Source organism: Catharus ustulatus, chromosome 16 (genome assembly GCF_009819885.2).
Source record: "Catharus ustulatus isolate bCatUst1 chromosome 16, bCatUst1.pri.v2, whole genome shotgun sequence".
NCBI classification, from domain to species: domain Eukaryota; kingdom Metazoa; phylum Chordata; class Aves; order Passeriformes; family Turdidae; genus Catharus; species Catharus ustulatus.
Genome location: NC_046236.1, coordinates 7,644,085 through 7,671,238, shown reverse-complemented (window position 1 = coordinate 7,671,238; position 27,154 = coordinate 7,644,085). Strand labels below are relative to the sequence as shown.

The 27,154-nt window shown below is 39.3% G+C and overlaps 1 protein-coding gene across 3 annotated transcripts; it reads left to right on the top strand.

Annotated features, from left to right (window-relative positions):
* Positions 1–757: 757 nt before the first annotated feature.
* On the top strand, positions 758–24,792 carry MARF1 (meiosis regulator and mRNA stability factor 1). Of its 3 annotated transcripts, none has more exons than XM_033073662.1 (27): positions 758–784; positions 1,929–2,136; positions 3,588–4,256; positions 5,246–5,420; positions 6,757–6,983; positions 7,783–7,900; positions 8,596–8,768; positions 9,545–9,979; positions 10,498–10,667; positions 10,767–10,928; positions 11,182–11,371; positions 12,057–12,235; positions 13,142–13,222; positions 13,563–13,799; positions 14,584–14,703; positions 15,042–15,217; positions 15,455–15,675; positions 16,304–16,446; positions 17,676–17,809; positions 18,301–18,503; positions 18,983–19,210; positions 19,962–20,192; positions 20,299–20,511; positions 21,243–21,303; positions 21,391–21,531; positions 22,050–22,220; positions 22,358–24,792. In XM_033073662.1, exons 2-27 carry the CDS (start codon positions 1,990–1,992, stop codon positions 22,588–22,590), a joined length of 5,238 nt encoding a protein of 1,745 aa, XP_032929553.1. In that variant the 5' UTR covers positions 758–784; positions 1,929–1,989; the 3' UTR covers positions 22,591–24,792. The 3 variants fall into 3 exon arrangements, with proteins under 3 accessions (XP_032929553.1, XP_032929555.1, XP_032929556.1); XM_033073664.2 differs by having other exon boundaries at positions 769–784; positions 1,932–2,136; XM_033073665.1 differs by lacking the exon at positions 758–784 and having other exon boundaries at positions 2,048–2,136; positions 3,592–4,256.
* Positions 24,793–27,154: the final 2,362 nt, after the last annotated feature.

Genomic DNA, 27,154 nt, shown 5'->3' with positions numbered 1-27,154 from the left:
TGTGAATGGTGCCGATAACACACTGATGTTTGGGTTTTTGCTAAGACATTTTTGTCTAAAGTCAAGGACCTTTTTTAGCATTATAATAGCTTAATTTGAGATATTATTTAATCCTAACAGCTGCCACCAAGTTGTTATTTAACCTTATACTCTGTTAGTTTCTGCTTGAATGTGTTTGAACAATCAATCAGTTGTCAGGAAATAAGGATTTGTAGCGTTCTGCACCTGGGGACTCTGCGTTCCTCCCACACTCCGCTGTCACCAAACCACAATGGGTCAGCTTGGAAGGGACCACAGGAGGTGACCTGGTCCCACCTCCAGCCAGGGAGACTCCACAGCCTCCCTGGACATTCTGTCCGAGTGCTCGGCAATCACAGGGAAGTTCTTCCTCGTGTTCATGTGGAAATTCTGGGCATCAGTTCCTGCCCGTTCCTCCTGTCCATTGCTGGGCCTCAGGAAGCAGAGCCCGGTCCCTGCTCTGAGCCCGCCCTGCAGACACTTTTACACGTTCATGTCACGGCTTCAGCATTGCTTCATGAGGAGTTCGTGAGTTTTTTTAACCTGTGTGTGTTTTACCGCCCTCGCACCGCTCCGGGCCCGCCTCAAGGCCGCCGCTTAAAGGAGGCGGGCGCGGGCGTTACGACAGCCGGCTTTGCGGCAGCGCGCTGCTTTGCGGCGCGGGGCGGCGCTTGACGGCAGAAGGAGCGGAGCGGGAGGAGGGAGGACAACAAAGGGCCGGAGGGGCCGCGGCGGCGGCGGGCGCGGGGCGGCGGGGCCGGCGCAGGTGAGGCGGCCGGGGGGGCACGACCGGGCTCCCGGCAGCGCGGTGCTGCTGCGGTAGCCAAGGACCGGCCCCGCACGGCACGGGCTGTCCGGCCGGAGCCTTGGCGGCCTCGGCCCGGAGCGGCCGGAGCCCCGCAGCGCTCTGGGGCCGGTGGGACGGTGTGGGGAGGGTCGGGCTGGGAGCGCCCGGGAGCCTCAGGACGCAGAGGGCAAGGCGCGGGCATGTGTGGTTAATGTAACGCTTACTCTTCTCAGTTACCGTTTTAATTCTGAAGTAACCGCTGCTATCAGACACACTTAAAAGTAACGTACTCTAGAGTTGTAAAACTTGATGAACTTGATATTGTGTACAGTATGATTCTTGAAAATCTAGGATTCGCGCGAATAAACATTTCTGCTTTAAGCAAAAAATAGTGAAACTTCTTTTGAGGTTAAAGACAATGCAGAGGTGAATGTAGTGCTATGTAATGTGTTCTATGGTTACAGTGTTTAACATTAAATACAAAAGAACTGGAAGGAGTGTAGTCTAATGAATCCAGCACGTAGTTGGAGGGTGAGAAAGCTTCATTGCTAACCATAGCTTTTCTGGTACTGAGCCTTAGGTTGCTTCCTGGCTCTGTAAAGCTAAATTGATGTGCGGTGGGGTAGCTTGAGGGTTAGCAGAAGTATTTGTAAATTATTTTAATAATTTGAAGCTCTGTTTAAATGCTAAATACTGTGTTGTATATAGGTTTTCTTAGCCAATGGAAAAACAGTGAATATATAGCTCAATTTTTTCAGCTGAGTTTGGTTGCACCTGTTGTGTATTTACAGCTGAGCTGTCTTGCCTCCTGGGCTCGCTTTCTAGGAGCGTGGACTGAAAGTTTGGGGGTATTTTTTCATGTTAGCAGCTGTGTGACTCCTGCTAATGCCATAAACTTCAAGGTGGTTTCTCTTCAGACTAGTTATTCTGTGCTGTGGGTCATGAGGAGCATGCCTGTATTAAAAGGGGTAGTTAAGGCCTTGGCCATAGGCATAATTAAATTTAACATAATCAATGCAGGTGTACTGATAGAGCAGTCATGGAATTCTTAAGACCTCCCTGATTTTTCTCTGTCTTGCTTTAAAAGTTATTTAAAGTGTGCTTCTTGGTTTTTTCCTCTTAGCAGGTGGGAAGAATGAAAGGAAGGGGGGATGAAAGGATGTTGAACCTTTTTGTTTGGCTGTATGATGGAAGGAAACAGGACGGAGAACCTCTGCAATAGATCATTGGGATGGCTTCAGAGACAAGAGAATGATGCTAAGCCATGGCTCTGGAAACTTTCCAATTGCTTTTCTGCTGCTGAGAAGGCTTTGCCTTGTGGTGCGAAAACGGTAATTTCTGCCTTCCCCAAGAGATGGTTGGGCTCCCAGTGCAGAGGGCACGGGAGCCTGACTCCAGTGGTGTTACTGACTGAAAGGGGTGGGGAGGGAAGGAAGAGGAGGCAACAGCTACCAAGGTAAGTACAAAACCTGCCTGGGGATTTAGAACCTTCAGTTGTGTTCACAGCACTCACACCAGTGTTGGTGAGAACAGGCAAGCTGCTTTGCTTGTCAGGCTTTACTCTCCATAGCTGTTTGGGGTAATGCAGGTGGCTGCCTGAAAGGTGTGTAAGGAGCTTCTGGGGAGCTCTGCCAAGTTATTGCTGAAGAGTAGAGTAGGGAAGTCATGCTTCCAATTTATCTGTTTAGTTTGGAGGCAAATTGAGTTATTATTATGTAGTAGCTACAGCAGTTGTGGATACTCTTGTTCACAATGTCTTACTTTTTCTTTGTTTCCATTTTTTTAAATGTTCCTTTTCTGTCACATACATAATTCTATACATTTAAGATGCAAGGATTAGAAGGAGTAGTACTACACAATTAGGTACTTGAGCAAGTGAGCTCCAGCCATTCAGTAACACTCATTTAGACAGGTTTAATCTGACTAAAGACACAAGAGAAACACATGAGCATGTTGCTGTTTTCATGTGTTGGGAGTTAGCAAGGGAGCTGCCATATAATCTGGAATTCAGTATGTAAATCAGTTCCAGACAGATTTTTGGCATGTTCATCTTCATGAGATTGCAGCATCAAGTGGAGAGGAATGAGTAATTAATTAATCATTTATGTGTAGTAAGAAATGCATTAAATTCAATTTGGAAAATAAGTTGTTTAGAAGTTTGGTAGCAGTGTTCTGTGCAGGTTACTTCTACTGACCTTGACTATTCTGTGCTTCTTTTAACCTTACTTGGTTTTCACAGCTGGCATTTTAAAAAACTTCATCTTTCTCTCTGTGTCTGTTTGTAATCTTGATATCTTAAATCAGCGTAGACAAAACTCCCTTTGTTGTGAAATTTTAGCCTTCTTTGCCCCCTGCTATATTACCTGCTTGATGTAATTTAAAATTTGTCATACTCTTTTAATATGTTACTTTCAGAATTTTATTACAATTTTAAAATCTTCATTCAAACTAAGATTTGACTACTTACATATCTGCAGACTTTGAAGCTCTGTCGCATTCATTTGTGTTTGTCCTTATAAGAAATAGGGATCTCTCAGCTTTAGCCTTACAGTTTTTTTGCTTTTCTGATTCTCATTGCTATTTGGTTTATAGCTCTTTGGGATTGTTGCTTCCAAAATCCACTGATACCAGTATACCTGAGGCTGGCACATGTAACTGACACAGTTCTCATAGTAGATAGCACTTGAAATGTAAAATCATACTAGTCTAAAAATATGTGCTTCTTACCCTTTAAAATTGTTTTATTCATGTCCATGAATGTAACTGAGATTTCATTTTCCAGAAAGATTACATGGAGAACAAGAAAGCTGCTGTAGGATTGAAGGATGCTTCATCTCCTCATGCTGGCTCTAAATTGTTTCCAGCAGTGCCGCTTCCCGATGTTCATCCTCTTCAGCAACAGCAATTACAGCTTTCCCCTGGCCCCAAAGTAAGCTGCTGTGCTCATGGCTCTGACTCTTCTTGTACTCCACAAATGCATTGTGGTGGTGGTGGAGGTGGGAACCTGATTCACCCTGGCACAATATTAGACTCAAAAAGCACTGGGACGATAACTTGTCAAGTAGGGTCAGGATTTGCTTATCAGTCTGCATCTTCACTGAAGAACCCTCCAGCTAGAAGCAATTTGGCAGGAATTTCCAGTGAGTTCTCTGGTATGTGCGTAGAAAACAGTGTATCTTCCTGTCAGCATCTGGCCTGTTGTGGAAAACTCCATTTCCAGCCCTGTCATGGTAACGTGCACAAACTGCATCAGTTCCCAGCCCTGCCGAGCTGCCCATCCTCTGGCTATTTCCCCTGTCCCGAGTTCACGAGCGGGGCTGCGGGGCACTTGGACGAGCACATTGCACAGCCGGAGCTGCCGCCACGCGTGTGCGCCAACCCTCTGCACCTAAACGTGGTGCCCCCCGTGTGTCTGAAGGGCTCTCACTACTGCACTGACTGCTTGAGCAAGGTTTGTACACCCCACCCTTCCCCTTCCTTTCTCTGGTGTGTGTGTGGGGTTCGTGTTGGAATTGTGTGTTGCTGTGGGTGCAGCTTGTGTCCCCCTGGTTGGTGATGCACAGTCCCAAGTGTGTGACAGCCTTTATGAAGCTGAGCTCTTTTTTGGGGTAATGTTCAGGGCAATGGGAAGACAAAAGAGCTATCACCATGTTCAGCCTACAGGGGATCTGTAATGTACTCAAGTGGAGTTTTAACTTCTTTCAAATCTAGTAATCTCTTCTTTACAGCTCCAATTAAACTGTTCCATGGTAGGGACTCTGAGAAAAGGCTAACAGCAGTTAAGATGTACCCTTGAGCAGCTGATCAGTAAAGACCCATTTGTAAGTCAGGCAATATGTCTTATGCTACAAGGATATTTTAGTCTTGGTTTGGTTTGATAGGTCTTAGTTCAGTCTTCCCAAATTTGTAAGTTATACTTTAGTACCAATTTAGTAAAATCCAGGACTTGTTAGAACTGTGCTTGAATATTACTAGGAATTTCTTGTGAAATAATGTACTCAACTTTGCAAGATCTGTTACTCAAACTTCTAAGTTTAAGTTTCCAATATAAAAGTGAAATGTCAGTTGAATGAATTCAATGGTGAATTCAATATATTTGGGAATTACCACACCTTCTATTCTTCATGTGCAGGTTCTGTGTCCTAGGCTTCTGCTTTGTTTTTTGGTTTTTTTTAAAGGAAACCTATTAGTACTACTTAAAGGTGGCATGTCTTGATAAGTTGAGTTTAGGAGAGTCTTTCCTTGCATGTAAAGCTGAATATACTGTGATAGAAGGATAGAAACTTCCTTCATGCCATTGTACTGTTGTTAATTAGCTTTGTAAAGCACATCTGAACTAGCATTTGTTGCAGAAGGGAAGCTGAGTGTTTCTAGCATGGAATAGCATGTGATAATATTGTATACTAAATGAACATGTGTTCTGAAAAATTGTCCCAACAGCCAACCAGAAACAGCCTAGTTGATGCTGCTAAAATCTGGCCAAATATTCCTCCTCCAAGTGCACAGACTGCACCTGTTCCTATCCCAATCTGTAATGGCTGTGGAACCAAAGGAACAGGAAATGAGAAGAGTTTGATACTGGCAAGCAGCCTTGGCAAATCACCACAGAAATATGGTAAACCACATTTGTTTGAAAATTCCATTTAGTGGATGTTCTCATTTTAGATACTGTTGTGCAGCAAGAGTTCTCTTAGATTGCACTATTATCTGGAAACTTCTATAAAGTTGTAGAAGACTAAACAGTAAAAAAAAATACCTTGTCTCTGTTTTGAAAATTCATTACTTGGCTTTACATGTTTTGACTACTTAGGTAACTTACTGTATTGTTTACATAGAGTTTTGATTTTACTATTATTGTTTTTACTGTTTGAAGAACTAGGAAAAAAATTCTACAGACTTGGAAGCTATTTTGTTCTGGTGATGTGTAAAGAAATCATCTTCAGCCATATTTGAAGAGCATCTTTATAGTCGAGTGTCTGTTACTCTATATGCAGTAAAGGTGTAACATTTATAATTACAGTAGAACTTTCTCAAGTACTCTTAAGAGGAAAATATGGTGTTAGATAATTGCATGGTCTTTCTACAATGTTAGTACTGTTTCAACTGCAAAACTAGTATAAAAGTTATAAAGTCACAAAATATTAAGAAATTGATAGTTTTACTGTTATGTTAAAGCTACATCCATTTTAAGGTTTTTAAGGTGAGACACCCCAGTCAAGTGTCTTTTACCAATGCAATTTCAGTGAATCTTTTGGGTAACCAACCAACATACACACAAACAATTATGATTATCAGACATGCCTTATTTTAAATTCTCAGGTAACATTAATTTGTAGTTTGTTTTTGAGCTGTGAGGATTCTGTGTCATTCCTCATGGTTTTTTTTTCAAGTTGTTTCGTGGGGATGGAATGGTTGTATAGTATTACTTGAAATCAAAGTAGATTTTCAGAGTGCTGAAACACCAGCTTAGCCTGCAATAGCAAAAACTCTATAGCTCACTGTCCTGAGCTGTAGGATACAGAAAATCAAGGCAGTGTAGAACTAACACAGTCATGGTACTGGTTCATCTTATCCAGTTTTGTTTAGATTTCTTACCTAATCCACAGTGTAAATTTCAGCAACTTCCATGTTTTGCTTCTGTTACTGATACAGCACCAAGTGTTGCACAACTTTAGACAGGGTTTTTTTGGCTTTTTTTTTAAATACAGTACTTGATTGTTTCAGAGCTTAAAAATAAAGTCAAAGTTTTCTTGCATCTTTATCCTAATCTGACAGTGACTAAATTTTTTGTCTAAGACTGATAGTTGGTTGGATTTCTTAAAGTAAAACTGAACTTGCATTCCTGGGCATATTGTTCATAAGGCTTCCCACATACAACGATCACACTGTGCCAAATTCAACATTTTTGTAATTTGGAGATAAAAATGAACTGTCTTCTTACACCTGTACAGGGTCCCCAGAAGTTGCAATAACAGGCCAAGTTCTGGAAAATTTGCCCCCCATTGGAGTCTTCTGGGATATTGAGAACTGCTCAGTTCCCACTGGCCGTTCAGCTATAGCAGTTGTGCAGAGGATTCGGGAGAAGTTTTTTAAAGGTCACAGAGAGGCAGAGTTCATCTGTGTGTGTGACATCAGTAAAGAAAATAAAGAAGTTATTCAGGAGCTGAACAACTGCCAGGTATCCAACCTGCACCAGCTTGATGTTCTTGCTTGAGAATTTGTGTACTTTGAGACAAGATTGATTAATGTTCATTAAAACTTTGTTTGCTTCTGTGGGTTTAGTGCATCTTTAGTTTATGGGTGGGGCCTCTAAAGTTGATTTCTTCTATTTTTGCTACCTTGATGGTTTTTAGAAGTGAATCTGCATTCTGTTATCTGTAGGTAATGGGTTTCACTTTAGTTTTAGTGTTCACAAGAGTGTCTTTATCTCACCCAGTAAAATGTGGTGGAGTTTTTATTATCCTTCAAATCTGTGATCAGATGATTAACCTAAAAGAATTACGATTCTGTGAAAATAACTTTTTTACTTTAGTGAATACTGTTTTGATTGGTAAGGACACCTGTAGATCAGTGGTATTGTTTGGAGCATCTTTTAAACGCTACATTTTCCATCAATACCTTCTGTTTCTTAGTATTTTTTAATAACTTTTGTGCTGGTTTCTATGTCAGAAATGTCCACCCTCTAAATAGCAGATATAACAGGTTGACAGTTTTTTGGAATGTTTTTGAAGTGTATGAATTGTGATCCCTAACACAATAGCAGAAGTCACCCCTAAGACATTGCTGAACTACTAGGGTTGAAGTTTACTGCTCACAGAGCAGTTTTTGATTCCTATATGTTCTATTCTATGCATCTGTGCATTAATTTAACTAAATTAAAAGTGCATGTGATAGCTTGTATATTATTTTTAAATTTCACTGAAGTAAGCACAGTTCACACTGAAGCTTTTCTTCAAAGTGTATCTGTATTTCCACAGGTGACTGTTGCACACATCAATGCTACAGCCAAGAATGCTGCTGATGACAAACTCAGACAGAGTTTGAGGAGATTTGCTGATACACACACTGCACCTGCCACTGTGGTTCTTGTGTCAAGTAAGTCTTTGTGGTACTCAGCTACAGTGCTGGATTCAGTTCCTCTTACATACTATTTTTACATATGGCACTACTTTGATTTCCAAGGGTGGTGTTTAGAACCAGCTTTAACTGGACTGTTGAAGAATTCTTAGTGTCAGTGGCAGCAAAGAAAAAGCAGGGACAGTAAGATGAGAACTTGGCTCAGTTCAGTCACTGTTATGACTTGATGCTTTTTTGAGTGTCAGTAGGTATGTGTGTGACTGTCTAAAGTTAGCTTCAGCAGGAAGCTCATAAATTAAAACTCATGGAGTTGTATTTATGGTCTGAGCAAAATGTATATTTTTAATTATCTTAACAGCATTTTATGTATTACACAGTTAAATCTGCCATCCACTGAACTATTGAATTGCCATGTGTTGGCCTTGGCTTTCTCCCTAAAGCTAAATAAATGCTTGCTATAGAAATACCCAGTACCAGTCCAATGCCCTGCTGATGAATTGCTGCAAGCTGCTGTTAAAAGGAAGCCCTTGTCTTGAGACTGAATGTGAACTGCTGATTTAAATAATGTCTGAGAAGGCTTGTTGCTGTTGCTTGTTTTTCATTTGAAATTTCCAATGAGAACACAACTTGAGTGAGATTTGTGGAGTTTTTTCCTTCAATCATTTTTTAGATGTTAAGTGTTTCCTTACCTATTTAATTTTTTTCCCCTCCAGCGGATGTGAACTTTGCTTTGGAGCTGAGTGACCTGAGACATCGACATGGTTTCCGAATCATTTTGGTACATAAAAACCAAGCTTCAGAAGCACTCTTACATCATGCCCATGAACTTATTTGTTTTGAAGAGTTTATTTCAGACTTGCCACCAAGGTTACCACTGAAAATGCCGGTAAAGATTTTAATTCTTGATGCAGTAGACATTTCCAAGTGTCAAATTGCAGTTTTTGTTGTAAGTTAGGAGGAGAACAGGTGGAAATTTTGTTAATTATGATGGGGTCTGATGTCTGCTGTGTGTTTGGCCACTGTCTATTTCAGTCATTACCATGTGAATGTTTGCTTTCTGCTTTCAGGCAGGAAGAATGAAATACTAAACAGAAAAAGTAGTTAACTAAAAATTGAAATAATAAAGGCACATTCTTACCAATAAATATTTTACCAGATACATTATCTTATATGTTTACATCTTTCCCTTGCAGAAAGTTTGGGTAAGAACTTAGTTGTGCATTAAGACATCCTAGTGATGCACTCTTAAGTTTTCTTAACCTTTCCTTGGATTTTTGCCTTCCTTGGTTATTCCCTCTGGATATGTTGTGGTGTCTTGAAATAACTTCCTGACTTATGCTTTCACATGCATGTTTAGAATATTAGGTTATTAAATAGTTAATGGTGCTTTCTCATCTGGAGAGTTGATCAGGTATTGATCCCTTGATCAAGGACTCTGTAGTCTATTTTAACTTTAAATTATATTGGAGATGGAAGTTTGAGGAATGTACCTTGATATGAGAGCTTTTCAAACAAGTTGAGTGCTGCAGAAGGAATGAGTTGATGATGGGATGGGGGTGGTGGGAGGAGGGCACAATCACCAGAACCAGTGTTAGAGCTACTGGTTTTGAACCAGAGGGTGTTCTGGCATAATCAAATTAAAATCTTCCTCCCTTTTAACAGGCTTGTCATACACTGTTATATGTCTATAATCTGCCAACAAACAGAGACAGCAAAAGTGTCAGCAATCGCCTGAGGCGTCTGTCAGACAACTGTGGAGGGAAGGTGCTGAGCATTTCTGGAAGCAGCGCAATTCTCCGCTTCTTAAACCAGGAGAGTGCGGAGCGGGCTCGCAAGCGAATGGAAAATGAAGATGTTTTTGGTAACAGGATTGTAGTGTCTTTTACTCCCAAAAACAAAGAACTCAATGAAACAAAAAGCTCCAACTTTGTGGGAACTGACAAGGTCAAGTCTCCCAAAAAAGTTAGCAAGAGCACGAAGCTGTGCCTCCTCAACAAAGACTCAAATGATCAGTCTGCTGGTACCAAAGGCCCTGCTGGGAGAGGATTCCAGGTTCATGGATCTGTCATCAAACCCACAAATGTCAAAAGTTTACAGGTATTGTTCTACCTTGTTCTGTGTTCTTGCTTTTCTTTGTGTTCTGAGGATTGTTTCTGTTACTGCTTTAACTTGTCAGTCCTAATAAATGAATAAGTTTAATGTGTGTTGACATTGCTGAATGAGAGCTGTGTTCATCTGCTTGGGAAGCAGACAATTCATGTGAGGGTGGTGGTTGTTCCCCCTCCCTGCCCTGTTTTTGTCAATTTGGAAATACTGCTGATACTTGCTCTCAAATCCTAGCCACTTTTGACTTTTGATCTGGTGATGAGTAACATCTAGAGTGATCCATTTTCATCCTTTCAAAGAGAAGCGGGGTTAGACCTACAGTGTGCCAAAACATTTCAACTAATTAAGTCTGTCTTCTGCCACAGAAAATCAAAAATTCCTTGTTATGAAAAACCAATGAAAACACTATTAAAGAAAAAATGGTCAGTCCTCTAGCCTTCCATGACGAAGAAGGCCTCTGGCAAGGATGTCTGGTACTTTTATACTGACCTTTTATCTGTTTCATATAGGAGCTGTGCCGCCTTGAATCGAAGAACATCAGTAAAAATACTGAAAACCAGCAAGAACGTTTAAGAGAACAAATACCTTCTCCTCAGAGTAACTCTAATGCAGCAATTTCTGTGTCTCTGGCAGCCAAAAAAATGGGAGCAGGAGAATCATCCTCCAAAAACAGTCAGAAGTATGTTTAAAAATATATGCTGATCTTAGTTACGTAGTTTTTAATGCAAGTTCTGCAACACAATGTTTTTTTCTTTTTCTTCTATCTATTTGTAAATAGAAAAGAGACCTCTGCTTCCAGGAGCATTACCAATTCCCCTGTAGATAAAAAAGATAAAGATGAAACTGTATTTCAGGTCAGCTATCCCTCTGCTTTCAGTAAGCTGACAGCTTCAAGACAGCTCAGTCCTTTACTCATGTCTCAGAGTTGCTGGTCATCTCGGTAAGTGTCCCTCTGTCTTGGGAGGGGAAGTGACACTACAACCATGTATACATTGATTATTCACAGCTGACTTGCATATGCTGGAATTTATTTAACCTGTGCACGTGTACTGGGAAAATCCCTTTTAAATACTGTGTCTTATTATCTGACTTGGAGATGTGTATGCACTTGATCTGTGTCTTATCTGACTTTGAGATGTATATATTGGAGCTGTGCAGTTGCTTCAGCTCATAAATGTTTTTATTTTACCCAGGAGTATGTCTCCCAACCTTTCAAATAGATCATCTCCACTCACATTCAATGTAGTGAATCATGCCAGTGGTACAGATTGTCCTGATCCCTTTGCAAATGGTGCAGACATTCAGATCAGCAACATAGATTACAGATTATCCAGAAAAGAGTTGCAGCAAAACTTACAAGAAGTCTTCTCAAGACATGGCAAGGTAAAGGCTCAAATTCTTGTATTAAATCTGTTTTTAAAATAGTTCCTAGTTATGTATTTAGGGGCACGTTTGTGGTTTCAGATGAGCAGAAAGAGGAGGGTATTGGAGCAGGACTTTTAAACCTTATTAAAAAGATGTGCTGTATTTTGTTTTCTTTAAAAGGACCAAATAGCCACTTGTACTAGGTTTTTAATTTGTGTGTGGTCTTCACAGAGCTGGTATTTTGAAGTTTAGTATATAAAATTCTTACTAAGTGGCTCATTAGTATGTAGGGATGTAAGCTTTAACAGGTTAACCTTTTTAAACTGTAAAGCTGAATTCGTAATGTCAACTTAATCCCATTAAAAACTGTCTCAGAGTCAGAAGTAGGGGAAGTGTGAATTGGTAAAAAGCAATTATAGAAGGTGAGGTCAGATGTCCTATTTCTGTCTGATCTGTGGATGACATTTTTCTGGCATAATCTTTACACGAGAAGATGATGTTTGTGTTAATGAAATACCATGGGCTTGCCTGAGTCCAGGATCTCCTTGGCTCTTGTTGGCATTGCCCTGATGGCTGTGGTTCATCACACTCCTTTTCCTTTTGTTGTGTTTGGCCCTTGGCCAAAGCAAGACTGCTCTAGTGGTGATTTGCCTTGGGTTAAATGTATGAGATGTAAATGTATGAGGTGTGTTCTTCCTCTCAGGTAAAAAGTGTGGAGCTCAGTCCCCATACAGACTACCAGCTGAAGGCTATGGTTCAGATGGAAAATCTGCAAGAAGCTATCAGTGCTGTCAACAGTCTGCACAGATACAAAATTGGCAGTAAGAGGATCCAGGTCTCATTAGCAACGGGAGCTGCTAGTAAATCACTCTCTCTACTTAGGTAATAAGCCCTTCGGCATCTTCTTAATTGTCCTAGCATGTATTAGTAGCTAAAAGATGATTTAAAATACTGCTTAAAGGGGTATTAGGGAAGTAAAGTAAAATCTGTTGTATGACCTGATGAATGTGTTAAATACAACTAGGCTAGTTTTTAGTTTAGCATTTCTACACTGCTTATATTCTGAGGTCCATCTGAGGACTCCTGGATCTGTTTAAGAGGGTATAATAGCTGCTGTATTACTCTTGCATAATACTGATATACCTTTAACTTAATGTGTGCTTCTGAGTTAAGATTACACTGGGCATCTTTATTTCTTCTTTCTTCCCAGCAAGTGTGTATGAGTTTAGTTTTTGAGGGTGGTACATAGTTGGAAACACCAGCAGCATTTCATATGATACAACTTAGGAGTGCTGATGCTAGTGAGAATACAAGTTTGGGAATTTTTTTCTTACCAAATCAAAGCATTAGGAAACGAGTTGTCATCATTTATTCACAGAAGGAAAGTAGTTCTGAGACTGTGGAGTATTTTATAATTGTGTGCTACTTGCCATTGTATAATTTACAGCTTTATTTCATTCTTGCCTGATCAAAGTTTGTGATGTAATGATCAGACTGGTAACTTCTAATGCTGCAGCTTTGATGTTGCATTTTATGGAAGTTTGGATTTTAGCACTACCTGTGAAAGATGCAACTCTTTCAGAGACATGATCTGATGAATTAGCAGAAGTGTTACTACTTGCACTTCCTGACCTAAAATGACAGCTTTTATAGTGCTGGAATGGAACACCCTTTGTCCTGTTTTGTTTGTAGTTCATAAACTGCATCTGTAAATATCTCACTAATTTAGGCTGGAGTCTAATTACAACAGACTAATTTTGTGCTAATGCTGCAAAACTTCTTTTACAGCTCAGAAGCAATGTCCATTCTGCAGGATGCACCTGCTTGTTGTTTGCCTGTGTTCAAATTCACAGAAATCTATGAAAAAAAGTAAGTTCCTGGTGGTTTCTTCTCCAGTGCTTCTAAAAAAATATGATTGTTTGCAGTGACTTAGAGTAGCAGAGTGGAGAATTACGCATTTTTGTTCTTGGGTGCTGCAGCATATTTTGTATCCAGGGGTAATGATGGCAAAACTGGCCTTTTTTTGGTGGGTTCTGCTTTCAGTATTTTACTCAATTCTTCTGCATTGGTTGAATACGTTAGTTGCCTTAACAGTTTGCATTGAATGGTTTCTGGCACCTTCTGGTTTATTTAACAAAAAAGGCAGATTACAGCATTGCCTTACCTGTCCTTATAAAGTGCCTTTATTTCAATCTCCTCTCTCTTTTAGGTTTGGCCGTAAGCTGGTTGTGTCAGACCTGTACAAACTCACAGACACCGTGGCCATCCGTGACCAGGGAAGTGGGAGGCTCGTGTGCCTCCTGCCCAGCAGCCAAGCCAGGCAGAGCCCCCTGGGATCTTCACAGTCACACGATGGCTCCTCAGCAAACTGCAGTCCAATCATATTTGAAGAGTTGGAATATCATGAGCCTGTTTGTAAGCAGCATTGCCTGAATAAAGACTTTATGTAAGCTGTGTATAAAATACTATAAATCTTACAAATATTTGAATGGCATTTATACTGAACCATGTAATATGTGTATTTATATACATAAATATGTGTATTTATATAGTAAAGTCGAGGTGTGTGTTCTCATAATGTGCTCTAGTCACTCCTCATATGTTTACAAGTATAAGGCAGAAAATAGTGAGATGTGCCAGTGGATTTTCTATGCAGTTCTCATTGGTTGGTGTTTCCAGATAAGATGATTGTGTTCTAGCACAGCTGCCAGGATTGAACACCTCTTTAATAGAAGCTGGAAGGTTCCCTGCATTCCTCTGGTTATGTAGGAAGGTTATACATATTAGAGACTTCTATTACCTGAATTTCATTACATGATTGTAGCTGATCATTCTTCTTTGTCCTCTAGCTATATTTAGTATGTGATTCATAGTGAGTTGCAGGTTTCTTGAAGCCAAGTATTATGTTTTTTGTTTAATTTAACAGCTGCCAGGTCATGGTAGTAGAGCAGGCTATTAGGTGTTCACTGTTAACTGCCTGGCATGTGCTGCTAAAATTTAATTTGGAAGTTTTAATAGGTAATAAAAATATGGCTTTCTACATGATACTTCTGGAAATTTGCTGTAGCTGTATTACTTTTGGGGAAAAATCATAGAAGTTGCTTGTACTGTAATACAAGTGCTATTCCCAGCAGTACATTATGTGCATATAGCATAATGTTTATTATCTATGTGAGCACAGATACTGTGTGTAAAGGAAGCATAAAAACCTGAGCCTCTCATTTTTGCAGTGAACATGAGTTTGATCCAGATTCCTATCGAATTCCTTTTGTGGTTTTGTCTCTGAAGACATTTGCTCCCCAAGTTCACAGTCTTCTACAGACACATGAGGGTACTGTGCCTTTACTAAGGTAAAGTATTTCAATTTCTGTTTTTAGTAAGGTCTGATAGGTTGAAGACTTAAAACTTTTTGGAAATTACCTGTTGTATATGAACTCAGTTCTTACGTAAAATGATATCCTTTATAATAAATGAATACACTATGAAGTGATCACTTTTAAAATTTTTGTTTACCAAAAAAGCACACTTATATATGCACACTTTAAAATACACATTTTATGAAGATTTCTGTAATGTATCAGTAAGCTATTGAAATCTCTCATTCATGAAATACCTCAAAATAATGTTTTAAGGACAATTATTGTAGTGGCATTTTAGTGTATAATGGAAGCTCTTTTTTTCTCCATAGTTTTCCTGATTGTTACATGTCAGAGTTCAATGATCTTGAAATGGTGCCAGAAGGCCAAGGTGGTGTTCCCTTAGAACATCTGATTACCTGTGTTCCTGGAGTTAACATTGCCACTGCCCAAAATGGCATTAAAGTTATCAAATGGATACATAACAAACCACCACCTCCTACTGCAGGTAAATACTTCTGTTTAAAACCTTTTCTCCTAGCTCATTTTTTTAATGCTAAAAAACTAAGCGAGTAAGTTCTGCTAATAAAATGAAAATGTATAATTGTAAAATTTTTATAAGGAGAAACTTTCAGCTTGAATGTTCATATTTTTATCCTATGCTGTAGCTTCAATTCATAAGTAAGGTGCAGTGTTAGTAGAATACTTGTGAGAGGTACAGTAATATGACTTTTTTTGTTTGTAGATCCTTGGCTTCTGCGTTCCAAGAGCCCTGTAGGTAATCCCCAGCTCATTCAGTTCAGTCGAGAAGTGATAGATCTGCTCAAGAGCCAACCATCCTGTGTCATCCCTGTCAGCAAATTCATCCCAACCTACCACCACCACTTTGCAAAGCAATGCCGAGTGTCTGACTATGGCTATTCCAAATTAATGGAGCTGCTGGAAGCAGTGCCTCATGTGCTGCAGGTGAGGGATGTGGTACTGGCCACTCTGACCTAGGGAATTGTAGCTGCAGCCAACTGAATTCCTGCTTGCTGTTGTAGAATAGATGCTGGGCAATTGCCTAGTGCCTCTTGAAAGAGATGGTTGACTGAACCTTGGTGGGTGTGTTCTTTTTTGAGATGCTGTTTCTGTGCCCACCCTTTCAAAGGGAAAGCTTTTAACCTATGGCTGGTGCTCAGGAAGCAGCTTTTAGTTGTGCTGCGTGCAGCGTAAGAACACTGCAAATGCTGAGTGCTCATGAGTTGGGCTGAGATGTGTAGCCTGTGGCTTGAAGGGATTTCTAGAGGAGTAAGTCATGTGACCTTATTACAAAACCCCTCTGGTCACATTTGCTTACAATTTTGAGCACCAGTTGGTTGTAGGATTTTTAAATAACCAACACAAATGTGCAGAAGTTGCAGTAGCACTCATGGGTGAAATACTGAATTTCTGCAAGGCATAGCTCTTAGTGCAGCAAGTGGGTGGCCTCATGATGCTGCCATTCCAGATGGTGTCTCATGTTTTTTCTAGCCTACCTATACTAATATTGGCTTTTGAATACCTTTTACTGAGGGTGCTGGATGTAAGTGACCAAATCTGATTTTTCTTTCAGATTCTTGGCATGGGTTCCAAACGCTTGTTAACACTGACACACAGAGCTCAGGTGAAGCGTTTCACTCAGGATTTACTGAAGCTGCTCAAATCCCAGGCCAGTAAGCAAGTTATTGTGAGGGAATTCTTACAGGCTTATCACTGGTAAGTTACCCTAATGAAACAAGAACAGCTGTGTAGGGCCTGTGTATTAATGATGATTTTAATACCCAGTGTAAGAGGAGTCAACACTTTAAAGTTTCAGTACAAAACTGTGGCAACTACATTGTTTTTTCATTGCAGTATAGAAGTTCCACTTCCAATGAAAACAAACATTAAGAACTCTCTGCCATATTTTACTGCTTCCTTTAGTACTTTAGGTTCACTTAACTTCTTTGGAGTTGGAAATGGGTTATTGTATTTCATCAGTTCTCTTTGAAGCTCTGACTGCAAGGTTGGATTTAAGCAAGTAGTTCATGGCACATTAACATGAACAGTAAAGGGAAAACTTAGTGCTAGACTTTCTTCAGAAGGAAATATAAAATGAATAGATTAACTGTCAGGAGCTACTTCTACTGCTTTAACTGGATCTAGCAGTGGCAAAAATGAGTAATGCTTATCTGAAATATTCTGTGCTAGCATTCTAAAGAGTAGGGCTTTATTTGGGTTTTTTTAAGAACAAAGATTGATGCTTTTTTTTTTTTTTAGTAGGAAGATAGAAAGTAATAGTTCTGTACTTTAAACAAACCATGACATCATGGAACTACCTGTGAATCCACCTTTATGTGCATGTACTGTTGTAAATTATGTGCCAACAGCTCCTCCTGGGGAGTGCACTTTCCAATTTCCACTCTTGGCAAAAATACACCACTGGTTGTTTATAAATCTACTTAATGTAAAGTCAGCACAGGCTATTTGTTGAGTAAGTGTTTGTGAAGTGTTCTCACTCCTGAGAGGTTTTGGTTGGAGAAGTGCATTTTCATATATTACACAGTATTGGGAGGATTAATATAATGTTTATCAGGAGATGGTCTTTGCCTTCTCTTGAGACCTCTTAAGAGTCTATGGCTGTAACTGTTAAGCAAATACAGACCATTAGAGGTGTAGCCAGCTGGAGCTGTATACACAGGATAATTACATTCTTCCTAAAGCACTTAAAACCACTAGTTGATACATACAGTTCTTTGTTACGCTGTTCACATGACAGTAAATCTTATTTCTCTAGCTAGAATGGATTTCTAGTGTCCCTTTGTTTCCCAGGATACTGTTATTGCCAATGTGGAAATTGTCCTTATGTTTTTTAGAATTTGAGGCTGGCTTTCTCAACTCTCAAAAAAATTTATTTTCTGCATGCATTAATGCTTGTATTCCACACAATTTTTAAAAACTTTCAGGTGTTTTTCTAAGGATTGGGATGTTACTGAGTATGGAGTGTGTGAACTGGCTGATATTATATCAGAAATTCCAGATACAACCATCTGTTTGTCGCAGCAAGACAATGAAATGGTGATTTGTATCCCTAAAAGAGGTATGTCCATGAAACTACTTGTGCTATTTCTAAATAGATTGTTCTTTGACTGTTTTAAAGCTTTAGTCAGTGTGTAGGAGTGACTTGGATTTTTTATATTTGTGTTTCTACCATTATAAGTTGCTAAGCTCTAGCAAATGAAGAATGTGATTCCCTGAACACTTATAATAGAACAGACAGGAAAACAGGTGACAAAAAGCATAAAATAATGTTACTGCTTCTGCATGTAGTTGTGCTTTCTGATCAGGCTGTGAATTGTTTCTATACAGGAAAAAAATGCCAACATATTTGGTTATTTAAAAACCATCTAAAGGCCTGGTAACTATTTTGGGCTTTTGAACATGTAAGCCTGGTGAAGGTCTCAGTGGTAGAAGAAAACCTTGGGATAATACATGATCATGCTCACAATGAGCCACTACATTTGCTTATTGCATTTTGCCACATTTTATAAGCACTTTGGGATGTAGCTCTTGCTTTATTTTTCATTTTAGAACGTACCCAGGAAGAAATTGAAAGAACCAAGCAGTTTTCCAAGGAGGTGGTGGATCTGCTGCGGCACCAGCCCCACTTTCGAATGCCCTTCAATAAATTTATTCCTTGTTACCACCACCACTTTGGGCGCCAGTGCAAACTCGCTTACTATGGGTTTACAAAACTACTTGAACTCTTTGAAGCCATACCAGATGTCTTAGTTGTAAGTTCCAAAATCATAAGCTGGACTGAAGCATTTTTCTGGAATGTACACAAGTGTTTCAGCAGAGGTTATATTTCTCAAACTTTAGTATGAGTTATAAACTCTGCACCTATGATGCTTGGATAACTGTATTTAAAAAAATAGTAATGCCATTTTGGTAAAATGGTCTGTGATTTTTGGGGATATTCAGGAGGCTGTTTATTAACAAATTCAAACAAAATTCAGTGTCTCAAAATTGAAGCTGACTCTTATTATAGTTCTGTTCAATTTACTTTAAAAAGGTTAACTTTAAAAGTTAACTGTTTCACTGCTTGTTTTGTTGTATTTCAGAAGTTAGATGGTTTTGCTTGCTGTGAGGTGGCTGAGCCCTGGTGCACAGCCAATGCCTGCCTGCAGGCCCTGAGTTTGAGCTGCAGCTTACACTTTGTTCATCCAGACTGCACCAATCCCCTCAGCCAAGTGTCCCTTGTGTTCTGTAGGTCCTGGAGTGTGGGGAGGAGAAGATTCTCACCCTGACAGAGGTGGAGCAGGTGAAGGCAGTGGCTGCCCAGTTTGTGAAGCTGCTGCGGGCTCAGAAGGACAATTCCCTGCTGCTGGCAGATCTGCTGCCCGAGTACAGCAAAACCTTCGGCTACGCCCTGCGCCTGCACGACTTCGATGTCAGCTCCGTGCCAGCCCTCATGCAGAAACTCTGCCATGTTGTAAAGGTAGCCCTTTGGCCCTGGCACTCTTCCCTCTGGAAACGTGTGGGGATTGTGTTAAGGAGTTTTGTCTCCAATATGCGTAATGAAGTGTTGTTTCTGGAGTACAGTGTTAAGTCAGGAAGGGGAAATTCCAAAAGGGTTTTTAAGTAGTTTCTATATTCCTGTTATGTTCTCTGTCACCTTGCGCCATTCTGTGAATATTCATGTTTATTTAGAAAATTATAAGTAAAATATTCTATTCTGTTACTTATGTTAACGGTACAAATTGGTTTTTTTTCCCCACCACCTGTTAACAAGTTTTCTGATAATGTAGTAGTAGTTTTCAGTTTTCTAATGTTTTCAATTCCTTTTTTCTGTTTTAACTGTAGTTTGAGACTTTGACTCTGACTGTAAATATATAGGTGGTTTTCTACCCAGTGGAGAAGAGAGGTTACAGTTAGATTAATTTGGGCACATTGGTTTAGTTGCTCCAGTTTTATTGACTTAGCAGCTGATTTTAGGCTGGAGTTCAGTCAGGACCAACTGGCTTGTAAACAGAGTAAGATCATATCTACCAGTGGAAAGAAACTGCTGCACAGCTGTACAGGTTTTGTATATTTAAAGTAAATATTTCCATGTAATAGGGTGCTTGATTTTGTGTGGTTTTGGCTAGGGGAATATCAGATACAGCTATGCTCAAATAAACCCCAGATAGACATCTTTTGAATTCAGTCTCTTCTGTGTCCCTAACTTCTTTCCCAATAAAATTTTCTAGGTGGTTGACACAGAATCTGGCAAGCAAATTCAGCTGATAAATAGAAAATCTCTGCGGACTCTGACTGCCCAGTTGCTGGTCTTGCTGATGTCCTGGGATGGAACATCCTTGCTCTCGGTTGAACAGCTTAAGCAACATTATGAAACAGTCCACAGTACTTCACTTAATCCATGTGAATATGGATTTATGACCTTAACTGAACTCCTGAAGAGTCTGCCTTACTTGGTTGAGGTGTGTGAGCTCTTGTCTTTGATGTGTTTGAAAAGCCATTATGTCTAGAGGCTATGCAAGTATGTGCTCTAATTCTTTCTCCTTAATTGTTTTCTTTTCCTGCTAGGTTTTTACCAATGGTACGGCAGAAGAATATGTCAGGCTTACAAATCTGTATGTTTTTGCAAAGAATGTGAGGTCCTTACTTCACACCTACCATTATCAGCAAATTTTTCTTCATGAATTCCCAGTAGCATACAGCAAATACACAGGAGAAGTGCTGCAGCCTAAAGCATATGGATGCAATAATTTAGAAGAGCTCTTGGGAGCAATTCCACAGGTGTGAAGAACTCAGTTTTGCACAATTGCATTGAGATTTCTGCTTTTTGAGATGGATTAAAAGTAGTTACACAACCACAGTTTCTCTTAGTTGAGGTGAATTACTGGAATATTTGCCTACTTCAGGGAAGCTTATACCAGTTGTATCTTTATACGCTTCTGAGAAATCTGGAAAAGAAAAAGAATAAACTAGCACATATGCTCTGGTGAAATTTTGCTTAAGAACCGTTCCTAGTAAGGCTGTAAACATCCCTGGTGTCTGAGTGAGAGAATTGATTTCCTGTCTGTATGGATGAATGGCTGTGCAGTACTGAGCCCTCATTTTGATCAGAGTGCATTATTGGGTTGGAGTGAAGAATTCTGGAACCTTGTCAGAAGTGCCATGTTCTTTTCATCCACATATCCTAAATGTCTGGGGTAATTTTGTGACCTAGTTTGTGGCAATAATATTTCCTTAAAGTAAGCCAATCTGAAGAGTAACAAAAAGGAATTTTTCAGCTCTATGTTTAAACATTTCATTTCATTCATGTTTATTTAGTATACTTTCTGGCACTGTAGTTTGCCTTTGGTATCAGTGACTTTGAGCCTTTACTTGGGTAGTGTAGTACAAATCAGCTATGTGATTTAGTTTACTGTTAGAAATCATATCAGTGCAAAGCTAGATGAAAGGCAGTGAGCAAATCCTCTCAATTTAGTATGTGCTGATGTTTAATTCTGCTTCCCTCTTAAAAGGTGGTCTGGATTAAAGGACACGGCCATAAGAGAATTGTAGTCCTGAAGAATGATATGAAAAGTAAGCCATTTCAATTCTGAGCAGTATCTTAGTTTTATTTTAAAAGGCAGCTTGAGTAAACTAACCAAATTACCTTGCTTTTTTTAGCTCGTTTTAGCTCACCTAGTTTTCCCCCTGCTGATCATGTCGATGATCATGGAAATCAACTTGCTGACAATAATGGACATATTATGGAGACCCAAGGACCCAGTTCATCAATGGAGCTAGATCTAGGAAAGCCTAGCAATGGTAATGCAAAATAGGTTTATATAAGAAACTTACTGTCTTGGGGAAAATAAGCAGAGTAATTGAAGCAGCAGGGAGAAAGGCGAGTTGGTAAATCTGAACTTGTGTAAATGTGCATTTTGGCTTGAAGGCTTATTGAACTTCTGAGTTTGTATTTAGGCTTGTGTCCTGAGCTGCTAGTCTGTAAATGTGTGTGTATATAGAGAGGGAGAGAGCTGGGTGCTGCTTCCCGGGGATTTGGTGGAAATTAATAGAGTTAATGAGAAAGGAGGGCCAGCAGCAGCTTTTGCTAGCAGTGTCTCCTGTATTCAGATGAGAATTTGCTTAGTGGCTCTTGATATGCAGCAAATGAACCTGAGATTAATTAGCATTAATTAAATCAGTTTGATGTTAATATTTCAAATTGAGCATAGTTCTCAGATCCTCAGATTTGCATCTGGAGACTTTACATTTACCTGTGACCTTAGTGACCCCTTCACAGCTTACAGATGCTCTGAAAGATGTTCCCTTATTTTTTGTAGTTTCTAATCAAACAGAGCAAGAACTTCTTTGCCTCACAAACACATCTCCTGTTGATCTCCTGTGTGAGCCAGTACCTTCCTGCCTGCCATCCCCCCAGCTGAGACCTGATCCTGTGGTTCTTGAGTCTGCAGACCTCATTCAGTTTGAGGAACGTCCTGCACCCCTCCCAGGTAAGAGTTTGCCTCCCTTTGTTGCTTCAAATCAGGCTAATGAGTACTATTTAAGTATTTATTGCCTAACAGCAGAGAAATATTCTTTTTTTACAAAAACAGAGCAACAGTAAATTGAGTTCTCTCATTGATTTTAGAGATAATGATTTTAACAGAAGAAGAAAAACAGAGAATTGTTACCACAGCTCAAGAAAATCTGATCTCTGGTTCTGTGGTGTCTGATGCCACAGAGAATGCTTCAGTGCCTCCCTGTCAGTCCTCTGAAACCCAAGTAAACAAAGAAACAACGGACAGCCCAGCCAAAAAGCAACACAAAAACAAGGTCAAATTGGCAGCCAACTTCTCACTCGCACCTGTAACCAAGCTTTAACTTTCTTTTTAGTGTGAAAGACAAATACCTATGGACTGTGCACAAAGTAAAGCTGTTTGTTAACCCATGTGTATTTTAATGGAAAACCTAGAGGAATTAATTTGTATTTAATGTATTCTGTGAAGATTTTGTTCCCCTTTTACACTGAACACAGCTGTTAGCAGAGCAGATTTTTTTCTATTATTTTGAAAAAAAAAATCTGGCGTTTGTTAAATTATTCTTAAATTTTACAGTTTTTCATAAATGTGTTCAGTAAAAGCAAAATATTAATTCAAACATGGAACAGATTTTATTTTCTTTAAGCCTTGTTGGTGATGTAATCATACATGTAGCATATTGTATTCTATAGGCTGTTGCTTACTGGTATTGTTTCAGACAGTATTAATGAAATGCATGATTTGTCTTTCAAAAGCCTGTTGAGAAATTTTAACTCGCTGACCTGGGATGACAAGAGTGAGGGGAGCTGATTGTCCTCTGGAGAGAAAACTTGTTCTGACCTTTCAGATGATTTGTAACTGCATTGGAAATGCTTGTCTAAAGGTATCTGTAGAAGATTATGTGGGTCTTGTGTAAAACTTGTTTTAAATGCTTTTTGCTGTAGCTTTCAGTTCTATTTAGGAGCTTTCTAGGACACTGATGCTTTAAGCTTCCCTCATCTTTAGTTTGTCTGGCATGAGTTTGGTTAAGGAAAAGACTGTCTTGATGTCATGAGTATAAGATACAGACACACACATTTTCATTGTGTCTAGAAATCAAGTTAGGAAGATTCTGAAATATGCATCTAATGCATAAATTACAGATAGTGGAGCAGGTCTTATTAAAATGGTTGGTGATGGAAGGTACTGATGCTATTTCCACCTGTAAGGAAAGTTCTAGCTACATGTGGAAATGCTAAGGTTGTTCTTCTTAACCTTGTTTTCTCTTTTTAAGCATGTTCAGTAAATGGGAAGCTTGTTCTTTGATGTGCTCTCTTTTAGCTGTGTCTGTTTTTATTCTAAGACTGACTCCTAGTGTTGGCAGCTTTTTGAATTTGTGGTATCTTGTGTTGGCTTTTGCAAGGGCCAGCTTTGGGAGAGAGGCTAAGTCAGTGGATGATCTTAACTCTAGTTAGCAGAAGTGTCCAGTGTGTGAGACTTTCTACCCTTTCTGGGTAACCATGGCATTTACAATGGGTTGTATTTGCCAGGCAGCAAATAAATGCTTGTAGTATTGAAAGAACCTATACTAGAAGTTTTCCACTGACTGAGTATTTTTTTAAGATGGATTCTATTGTAATATGCAAGGGATGGAACACAGGCTCTAATTTTTCAGCCAGCAACAGGAAATGCCACTGAACAATGGCTATGGACAGAATTTTACTAGTCAGATTTTGTTATAAAATCTTTTATATTTAGGCAATTATTACCAGTAGTGAGTTTATAGCCATTGTAAGTGCAGAGAAACACTGGGAAGTTTTTCTGAGCATTATGGCACAGTATTTTGAGTCCACAGTAAACCTCTACAGACATACTGCTATAGAAGAAGAAATTTAGAACTAAGTTTTCTTGGAATGTTTTTAGTGAGTCAAATGCAAGAAAATCTGCTTTCACCTTAACTTTAAGATTGACAGTGGTCAGTATAGATCTTTGTTTCAGAAGAGCATGTATTGAAGAAGAGACCAGCCTGAAATAATATTTTCATGAGATGCAGCTACAAGTCATTTGGAGTACTAAAGAAAACCAGGTTTTTGCTTCAGAGGAAAATGTGTTTATCCAAGTAATGTGGTGGTTGTACCACATATGGAGGTCAGCATATCTTATCTGGATTCATGTGTGATTCTGCTGAAATTGCTGTTTGAAAGTAATAGAATAATACTTTTGAGAAGTTGTGTTCATAGTGTAACAAAATAGCTAATTGAATTGCAATATATTTTTTTATCCAAAGGGTTAAATGAATGATGTGACTTACAGATTTAAAAGCATTGCAACCATGAAAGTCTTTAATTTAGCGAATAAATGTACTACTTCAGATTCATGTTTGTTTAAAAGAAAAAATGTCACTGAAGCCCTCAATTTATGCACTATTTTTTTCCTTGGAATGGGAGAGAAGAAAGACTTCTTTTCTTAGCTGTCTTCTTTGTTTGGACACTTTCTTTTGTGGCTCAAGTGCTGTTTTGTGTGTTGGGACCAAACAGTTGTCAATAAAATTTTCAAGCAAGCATAACTCTTGTCCTTGTCTCAAGACCTGTGGGGGGTGGAAAAGCAACAAAACAAACCAACCTGTGCTAGAATACTTAACTTGCTGTGTCATGTTAGATTTAAGTATTGAGGAAAAAACAGAGCTGGGCTTCAATGAAGACTAAAAAAACACCATAAATTCTGGATATTGAGGCCTTTCCCAGTTTTTGCAATTGAGCTGTTTGCAGATGCAGTCAGTGTCTTTTACTGCTCTTCATGCAAAGTCATGTGTAGGGTTCATTTTGAAAAGAAGCTGTGCTGTTTATCAGCCTAAAGAGAAAAAATGGGGAAAGGGGTGTAAATTCAGCAGGTGGATGTCAGGCGTTTATCCTCTGGGTGTCTCTCCCTTTGAGAGTTAAAATTGTTGCAAATAAGGTCATGTGACCATTAGTAAAGTTAATGAGTTAAAATAGCTTTTTCCAGCTTGAAGATGGTAATTATTCCAGAACTACAAATGTGACAAGTTTCTTTCACTGGAGTGTTTTGAAATTCAGCATCTTAACAGAATAAAAAAATACAACTAAACTGAACTCTTGTCATCTCACAGCTTCATGGACAAAAGTAAAGACTGGATGAGCTGCTCCAGACTTTGGGGGAAAGTTTGTTTGGGGTTTTTTTTTTTTTTTTTTTGGTTTTGTGACATAGTCTCACTCAACTGAAGTGTTAAGTGGAGTCTGCTGGAGTAAATGTCAGGCCTGCTGCAGATAAGCAATCACTTGACCTTACAGAGTACTTGTTCAGTAAACAATTTTCAAGTTAAAAAAACTTAGCAGGAAACTCTTCATAAACAGTGTAATAAATATGTAATATCAAAAATAATGACTATTCCTCTTTGAAAGGAGGAACAGGTGGTTTGTAAAAACTTCCTAGAGCAGCACCACAGACCCTATAATCACCACTCTGTAATTTCATTTTTTGGTAGTTGTGAATGTTTTTAAGTAAATGAAGGAGTAAAATCCATTATAGCACCTGCTATGTTATTACCTTCAAAAGCTGAGTTTGGTTTTAAATGCTGCTTTGGTTTTGTGCTGCAAACATTTCCACTTGTTTCATTCTCATTTTATGTTAAGCCATCTGCTTTAAATTAGTGAAGTTGTGATGGAAATAGCTTTCATTTTTTTCTAAAATTAATATAGCTTGTTTTGCTTGTCCTAATGTAACAGGACAGACTAATTGCAAGGTGAGCTATGGTTTAACTCCTATTAGCATTTTTCTAGCAAGCATTGCTTTCAATGCTGTCTTCCTGTATGACTGTGCTTGTTTAGTATTACTTAGGTGGATAAAGACAAAAAGTTCTAATTCAAGTGATTATCAAAATGGTTTGTAGTGCTATATGTATGCTGCAGAAAGCAGACTGATCTAAATAGAGAATGCCATTTTACAAGAAACTTCTGAAATGCTATTTCAGCATGTTATTTAAGCATGCTTTGACATGGCTGTCAAAGCACTGTAACATGTCATGCCATGGCTCAAGTTTCAAGTCAGTCTTTCAGTTATTGAATTCAGAAGTGAAGAATTGCATCCTGCCACAGGAGCTGTCCTGTGTCATGGAGAAAAACAACAAACTCTCTGTTGGTGTAGATGGGATGAGGTAATTGGCTACAAGAAACTTGATGCTAGCTGCAGTCATCTCCTCTGGTTTAGTGATCAAGCCTGTTAAAATCCACTGATCTCATGAGATTTGCTTTTTAGGTATCAGTTTAAACATCTCTTGCTCTCTTACCACAATTCTTTCAATCTCTTATGAAGTGTTGTTGCAGAAAACTGCCTCTCCTTAAGAAACAAAGGCTGTAAAGGAAGCAGACTTAAATGTGAGGGGAGATCTGAGCCAACTCCTTTGCTCAGGGCTGAGGCTGTCAGGATCCAGGCTCAGCTACTGAGGTGTTCTCAGGATCCCATGTGAACTGCTGTGTGCACATGGAAGGGAGAGGAAGTTCTGGCTTTTCAATAATATTTTTTATATGATCCTGTTTGAAAGCAGCCTGCTGTTGATAGGATGGATGGGATCATGTGTAGCAAGATGCACTTGGCAATTCCTTGCATAGTCAGATGTGTTGGGACCCTTATTCTCAGTGTAGGGCTGGGAACTGTCTCTAATCTGTGCAGGCTCTGGGCAGTAGTGAGGTTCCAAAGTCATCTAGGAGCATAATGAGATTGGTTTTGGTGGGTTTTCTTTATTCAGTGAGAAAATCCTTTATTTCAGTAGCATCTCTAACTTACCCCTAAGCATTACTCCTTTTGTGCAGCATAGTAACCTTAGTCTTTTTGACAAGTGTAGCAGCACAGGAACTGCATCCCATTCCACTCCACAACCAGCTTTTCCTGCGGTAACAGGAAGAAACAAAGGC

What these genes read in the sequence shown, in the direction of transcription:
- MARF1 (XM_033073662.1), top strand. Translation starts at nt 1,990, where the DNA reads ATGATGGAAGGAAACAGGACGGAGAACCTCTGCAATAGATCATTGGGA. An exon ending in AGGAGCTGAACAACTGCCAG is followed by an intron (nt 6,984 to 7,782) that starts GTATCCAACCTG and finishes GTATTTCCACAG; the next exon opens with GTGACTGTTGCACACATCAA. An exon ending in AAATCACTCTCTCTACTTAG is followed by an intron (nt 12,236 to 13,141) that starts GTAATAAGCCCT and finishes CTTCTTTTACAG; the next exon opens with CTCAGAAGCAATGTCCATTC.